General features: G+C 48.2%; 1 protein-coding gene across 1 annotated transcript; it reads right to left on the bottom strand.

The window, feature by feature from the left end:
* Positions 1 to 3,199: 3,199 nt before the first annotated feature.
* LOC119363884 (peroxidase 51-like) lies at positions 3,200 to 6,646 on the bottom strand. Its single transcript, XM_037629253.1, has 4 exons — positions 6,260 to 6,646; positions 5,976 to 6,176; positions 5,714 to 5,879; positions 3,200 to 3,781 (listed from the first exon to the last, which is right to left on the bottom strand). Exons 1-4 carry the CDS (start codon positions 6,467 to 6,469, stop codon positions 3,387 to 3,389), a joined length of 972 nt encoding a protein of 323 aa, XP_037485150.1. The 5' UTR covers positions 6,470 to 6,646; the 3' UTR covers positions 3,200 to 3,386.
* Positions 6,647 to 7,538: the final 892 nt, after the last annotated feature.

Here is a 7,538-nt window from a genome sequence, read left to right on the forward strand (position 1 = left end):
TCGGCCAAGAGTCTCCTGAAAGGGAGAGAGATTTTAATGAGTTTAGCACGTCGCCCAAGAGCGAGTGCTGAAAGATATCCGCGGAGGTGAACTCCATGATTGGTGCCCAATCAGGTTCGATAGGCACGGATGCGCACGGTTCGGAGCCTATGGCCGGAGACGTGTCTGAGGGTCCAATGACACAGACATCATTGGAGGCGAAATCTGTGTTCGGCTTTACCGCCGATGAGTGTGTGGCCTCCGTGGCGGGGTCTATCCACCTGTCCTCGGATGGCACGATCTGCTCCGGATCTAAGACCAGGGCAGCTGCAGGTGTGTTCTCCTGAACACCATCTGATGGCAGATCTAAGTCATGCTTATCGTGACTGTACGATGCACCTGTCATGGGCTCGAATCCGTCAAAGATTAAGTCTCCACGGATGTCGGCAGTGTAGTTCAGGCTTCCAAACCTGACCTGATGGCCAGGGGCTTAGCTGTCGATCTTCTCCAGATGGCCAAGCGAGTTGGCCCGCAGTGCGAAGCCGCCGAATACGAAGATCTATCCGGGGAGGAAAGCCTCACCCTGGATTGCATCGTTGTGGATGATTGAAGGAGCCATCAAGCCTTATCATGACGACGCAGTGGAAGTCTCAATGAAAGCACCAATGTCGGTGTCAAAACCGACAGATCTCGGGTAGGGGGTCCCGAACTGTGCGTCTAAGGCTAATGGTAACAGGAGGCGGGGGACACGATGTTTACCCAGGTTCGGGCCCTCTCTATGGAGGTAATACCCTAATTCCTGCTTGATTGATCTTGATGATATGAATATTACAAGAGTTGATCTACCACGAAATCGTAGAGGCTAAACCCTAAAAGTTAGCCTATGATTATGATTGTTGTTGTCCTATGGACTAAACCCTCCGGTTTATATAGACACCAGAGGGGGCTAGGGTTACACAGAGTCGGTTACAGGGAAGGAAATCTACATATTCGAATTGCCAGGCTTGCCTTCCACGTAAATGAGAGTCCCACCCGGACACGAGACGAAGTCTTCAATCTTGTATCTTCATAGTCCAACAGTCCGGCACATGTACATAGTCCGGCTGTCCGAGGACCCCTTAATTCAGAACTCCCTCAGCGTGATCCTGGCATCAATGTGAAACGAGCAAGCAAGACTCTACTTGTCAACTGTATAATAGATGATGTGTATTGTGTTGTATCTCGTAGGTAGTTGTATCACATAGAATATGACATGACCTTGTCATATTTGTGTCCTTTAAAAAAATCTTCATGTAAACTACACTTTGTTAACTCCTAAGTTTCCAAAGACGAGAAGAGGTACCCACATTTTAAAAACTTGACCGCTTTATCACCCATTTAGCATTATTTTTCTCCACTTTGTACCCCATTACAATGAGCATGTTCATGTTGTGGACGCCTCTCACGACATGTATTTCTCCCAAGGCAGCCTTGCTTACCTGAAAGCAACTGGCTAGTGGTCAATTCGATTGTTAGCAACTGGCTCGAAGCGTCACTAGTGACCTGAAGCTTTCAATGTACTTAATAGTCTCGGGTCCCAAAAGCGCGTGGTAAATGCCACTGAAGCCTAAGGCTACCGAGGAAATTAGTTGACACACATCGACCTGAAGATCGCGATTTCTTAGATAAGGGTGGTGGTGTAGGCGCTCTAGAGGAGGTGCGGTAGCGGCAATCGCCGGAGACATCACAACCAAATCAACATGAGGAGCGGGCCACGCCTGTAACATTCAACTAAAAAATTTAAATTGGGATACAAATGAAAAACATGCTGATTAATAGGGCAAAAATTGGTCAAAATTCTGAAATCTGCCACCTTCTATCTTCGTGCACACTTAGGGCTCCTTTGATTGAAAGAAAAAGTGGAAAAAAAATAGGAATCTGAATTTTTCATATGATAGTACTATTCGTGTCTTTGGTTAAAGGAATGTGTAAAAGGAAAAGGCAGAGAAAGTTTTCCTTTTAGCTCAGCTTCATGGAAAAACACATGAATTTTAACTAAACATTTTCATGTGGTTTGACTTTGATTTGACCATATTTATTACTCCCTTTGATCCATATTAATTGTTGCAGCTTTAGTACAAGGTTGTACCAAAGCTGCGACAATTAGTTTGGATCGAAGAGTAGGATTTTCGTATTTTTCTTATTCCTGTCAATCAAACATAAAAGTTTATAGAATCCCTCCTTTTTGTACATGCATTTCTATATTCCCGTGTTTTTCTTATTCCTAGGTTTTTAGAATTCTGCAAATCAAATGAGCCCTTAGGGGATACAAAACTGATTTTCCTCCTCTTCTTCTTTTCTCTATAGAAGATATTTCTGAGCCGATTCGTGCGCGCGTGCGTCTGCGGGTGCTTGTTGCAGGTAGCTTGAAAGGACCTCCTAGTCGGTGACGCACTCGGCCGCCATTTCAGTCTTTGAAGCCTGAAGGTACAGGTGGACACTCAGTCCTCACTCTGAACTTTTTACAACATGAAACAAGAATTATTAGCCACTAACTGAGCCGCTTGTAGTGCCAAAGCCACTGATTCAGGCCAGAGATGGACGGACACCTGGATCAACGCATGCCCGCCCCTATCAGATCCGGTGTATTGTTGACGTCGATCGGTCGGCGGCGGCCTTAATGGCCTAACCAAATTCGCGACTGTTTATTGGGGCATCCACTCGATCTCCACCGGAGGCAGCAAAAAACGACATGTCTCTTCAGATTATGCAAAGGACAAAATCATGAGCAAAAGCTTTTTTAAGTGGATGTCAAACCCGTAGGATTTCATATAAAATTAGTTGTCTTTCTCTGAAAATTTCAGAGTGCGTGTGCGTCTCTAGCTATGGTTGGACCATACGTGTTCGTGGAGAAGAAATATCTGGTTCTGTTTGATGCTCTGATCAAGTGATTATTCTGGGTTTGCTCCTTCTGTATCCAGGGAGACACTGTATCTGCAGAACAGCACGTTGTCCAAATGCGTGCAGTATATTCTATGATTGTTTCTGGGTTTTTTTTTCTGATAATCTATCGGCTTGACTGACAGCAAGCAACCAAAGCGCGTTATGTTGAGTTTTCTTATATCAGGAAAACAATAATACGATAGTCAATTGTACTTCTTTATTTTGGCGAGGCACACGACAAGCCCTAGCACCAAGTTTGTGCAAACAAGCTTCTCCTCTCTGTTGACTGAAACTTTCATATCCCAAACTGAACCATTATAAGAACAACCTGTCGATTACCAACTGAACGGGCACCATCACAAACAATTAGGATAAATTTCCCTTGAACAACAATTTTGATATATACTACTCATTCTTTTGTGGACAATAGCAGAGCAATAGCAGCTGAATTCAGTTTTTTTTTTTTTTTTGAGTGCTAGCTGAATTCAGTTGAACGCTGCACAGTTGTGGCGTATGTTCCCCTGGGACGCATCGGTCTTTACTCCCACGCGGCCCAGCTTTGTTATGGCCGCCACGAAGGCCCGGTCGAACGCGGCACCGCTCCGGGCCCATGCGTCGACGGTGGGCCTAGACCTCGGGTCGGTGAACAGCAGCTGGTCGGAGCTCAGTAGGCCCATTCCACCTTGAAGATTCTTGAAGTACTGGTTGTCGAATGCCCGCGGCGTCACGGTATCCATGGGCACGGCGGTCCGTGGGTCCACGTTGGGTGGGCACCACGCCTGCAGCTGGGCTGCGAACCGCGGGCTCAGCGTCGGGTCGGCTGTCGGCCGCAGCCGCCCGGCGAAGGTGCTGCAGTGAGCCAGCCCCACCGTGTGCCCTCCTTCATGCACCGCAAGTCAAAAAAGAAAGGATAACATCAGAATTTGGATGTCCCTTTTCCAGGAAAAGAATTTGGATACGTTCGTGTCATGACACCATGTGATAGCTCAACGGTTAAGACTAAATAATGTACCCTACATGAAACCTGGCATGTTCTTTGCTTCTAAGAAGGTGAATGAGAGCTCGTGAAGAAATCTTTAATTGGTTCAAAAATATCTATTGAATTACCAACACGCGACTAAAGAAGTACGTAGTAGACATGTGATCTAAAAAAGTAATACTAGGCATGTGGTTCAAGTGAGTCTAGAAATAATATATGCAAGCTAATAGATTAGGAGAAAAAAGATAGACTTATCATAATCCATCGTCATGCAAATACAACCTTAACTAGTTCTCAATCGACTAATGTTGTCAAAAATAGGAAGTAAAATGAGAAATCGGCAAGTCAGCTCAAAGAGAACTACATCTAACATCACCATCCATCACGGTTTTATGTGGGAGAGGAAGCTAAATGGACCGGGTTATAAAATCCTGACCCTAAAATCTCAAGCTGGGGCCTGACCCGGCCCTAAAAAACAAAAAGTGATGTTTTCTTATTTCAAAAAGAATATCTGAAGAGTAAAGAAATACATTATTATCCTATATTTTTATTCAAATCCTATTTTTAGGTGTTATGTTTTTTTCTCTTCCAGGCGGAGCCTTCGGGCTATAAAGTAGGGCCTAGCCCGATCGTCGTGCCTTCGGTCGGGCCGTCGTGTCGGACCGTTGGTGCACATGCCTAATCCATCCATCACCTCCCCAATGGTACATGCATGTTAATATTGATGCGGTTGTGTGAAAGAATCAAAGGATGGGGGGTGTAGCTGCTGCGTGCTTCTTTCCCCTGAGATGAGCAGGAAAGGCTACACAGGAGCATTGGCTATGGTGTTTTCAAATGGTTGATGACAAGCGATTGCACCTCGAGAAGTTGTATCATAGGCAAGCAATCTAATTTGGTAAGGGTGGGTGCGGCTAGTGGCTGCTCGTCTGTGATTTCTAATCTGTAGGGCAGCGGACACGTGCACTATGGACAGGTTATCCGAGTACGAGTGCAAGTGTTGGAGTTCTCTTCAATGGGGTTTCTCCATGAGAAGAGGCCAAGCAATTGGGAAGGCCATGATCTTAGCAATTTCTCGTCGGAGGGAAGAAGACATGTCTCGCTCCCATATATATGCTAGAAGGTGTTTGTGTACTTCCATCGTGTTGCCACACACCTCCTGACCGACATGGCTCCACCACTCCATGCAACATGTTAACTCGAGGGAGGCTACAATAGAATCAAGTCTTAGCATTAGAAAAAATAGACAAATGTGGTGTGGACCGTATGATCTTCAATGGCTGTCCTAGATTTTCTGAGAGGGTGGATGGATGTGTTTTATATAAAACTGTTATTTAGGGAGGTTGTTGCGGAATCATCCAACTTGTCCCTGACAGCAAATCGTGAAAACATATTCTAGCAATCCTGTAGATGGACAGAGCAATCAATTAAGTTGATGATCCATCGAAGAATATATTTTTTGGTTTTGGAGGGATTGATCCATCAAAGATGTCATTGTAGGACAGGGTCATGGGCCGGCAGCCCGGCACGTAGGTTTGTCTCGTCGCATTCGACGTCTTCTCCATTGATGAGGCTGGACTGGAGTTTGGCGGCTTTGCACACTCCGAACAGGGCAGGTAACGCATGGTATGTCCGATTTGGAATTGGGTGCAACCCTGGTTTACCTAGCTTTCACCGTCATTAGTGTCCCTATCCCAACTTGATTTCAATGTGCAAGCAAAGCAAACGTACACAGAGCCCGTACGTACACGATCAGCAACGCGTAATTTGCCGCCTTATAATATTTGTTTTTTCGAAGTATCATTATACTGGTACTGGACTTAATTACGTACGTACCGGAGAGGGCGATCATGTCGGTCTGAGAGAGCCCGTTGGTGGCGAAGAGCGCCGTGAGCTGATCGAGGCTGGACGTCGGCGGGGCCAGCTTGCCGGGGACGCTGCTCGCCGTCGAGCTCAGCCCGTCCAGCCGCCCCAGCTCCACCGCGTACGACGGCCCGCCAGCCTGCGCCAAACCGTACGTGTCTTGCGTTAGCTAATAAATACTTGTGTGCGTACGTATGAGAATCAGGCGGAAGAGATCGATGCATGAACTTGTTACCAGTGCAATGGCGTCCCTGGTGGCCATGACTAGTATGTCGGCGCAGGAGACCCGGTTCCGGCACCGTGGCACGGCGTCGACGGCCGCCTTGGCCTTGATCACCGTGTCGAAGCCGTCGCCGGCCAGCGACAGGTTGGCAGTGCTGTCCTTCTCCGCCGTGTTGTTGGCCGTGGACGCGATCAGCACCGACGCGTCGCACCCCTACATGCACACAAACGTTGAAGCGTAGCGTATGGCGGCATGGTTCTTCATGCACGTACGTAGGGTGCATGTTTGCCTGTTACCTCGACGAAGCAGTCGTGGAAGAAGAGGTGCACGGTGGCGCCCACGGTGATGAAGGTCTGCTGGAACTTCTTGGCGACGGCGCCCCGGACGATGGCTTCGACGTCGGGGCACACGCCGGCATAATGGTCCCGCCGGAGCTGCGCCGCGCACATGTTGGCGCTCGCGGCCAGTACCGCCACCACCAGGAGCGCCGCCACGGCCGGACTCATGTCGCCCGCCGTCGTAGCTCGGTAGATAACGCGTGTTCGCCGCCGCCACAAATATATGCGGACGCAGACGTACACGCAGTGGGGCGGCGCCGTGTGTTGGGTTTGTCTTGGTGGAGCGCAAGGCGACGCGACGACGGCAAGTTTGGGTTTGTGGTAGGGGCACCGAAGGATAAGGTCACACAGAGAGGGCCACTAATGAATCGATCGGTGGTGGTCTCTCCATCGACTACGCTTATCGGCGTGCAGTGCAGGCAGCGAGTGTCCGTTGCCTTCGTGACAGTGATCTGAAAACGATGCTACTCTTGAATATTCCGATGCCCACAAAATTAAGCTAGCCTCAAAATCTGCGGTACACAGGGTACTCGAGTGCTTTAGGAAGGTTGCAACACATACTTGTATTTCCATTTCCATCACGGAAAACAGTCGAGTACTCGATCAGCTCTGCTCTGCTCTGGAGTAGTTGGTTTCATCGCTGCGTAGTGCATGCCGTAAGTGGACGGGGTTTTCCAAGCGCGTAATTTCTGATATGAAACAAGGAAGACAAATGAATCTCTGTCTATTTCATTATTGACGATGTTTGTACATTATATATCTCTCAAGGTGTTAGAATAATCCGAAGCGCACGTCGATCTACCGAGGACCAAGTAATTACACGAGTATGGTATCGCGATTTGTTAACGAGGTTGACCATCATGGCTAAATCCTCGGGGCATTAACTACGGATGCTCTTCCCCATGACACCGCTATAATACCGCACCCCGGCCGGCCGGGCGCCTGCACATGCTGCAGCCCGTCAATGGCCTCGCCTGCACGCTGCACCTGACCGCTATTCGATCCGATTATGCGTATGCCGCCGCCGCTGTGAACGATCTGCTCCGATTGCTTTTCCTGCGACAGTTTCCACGTCCATCGAGAACTCTTCGAGCCACCACGACCGAGTTATCAGACGTCCTTCGTTGCCCTCCTCTAGAATAATCAAACAGCCTCTTCGCAACCATAGCTCATGATACCACTTGTTAGAATCAATCTGAGGCCATCGTCGATCTACCGAGGACCAAACAATCACACA

Source organism: Triticum dicoccoides, chromosome 2B (assembly GCF_002162155.2).
Source record: "Triticum dicoccoides isolate Atlit2015 ecotype Zavitan chromosome 2B, WEW_v2.0, whole genome shotgun sequence".
NCBI lineage: Eukaryota > Viridiplantae > Streptophyta > Magnoliopsida > Poales > Poaceae > Triticum > Triticum dicoccoides.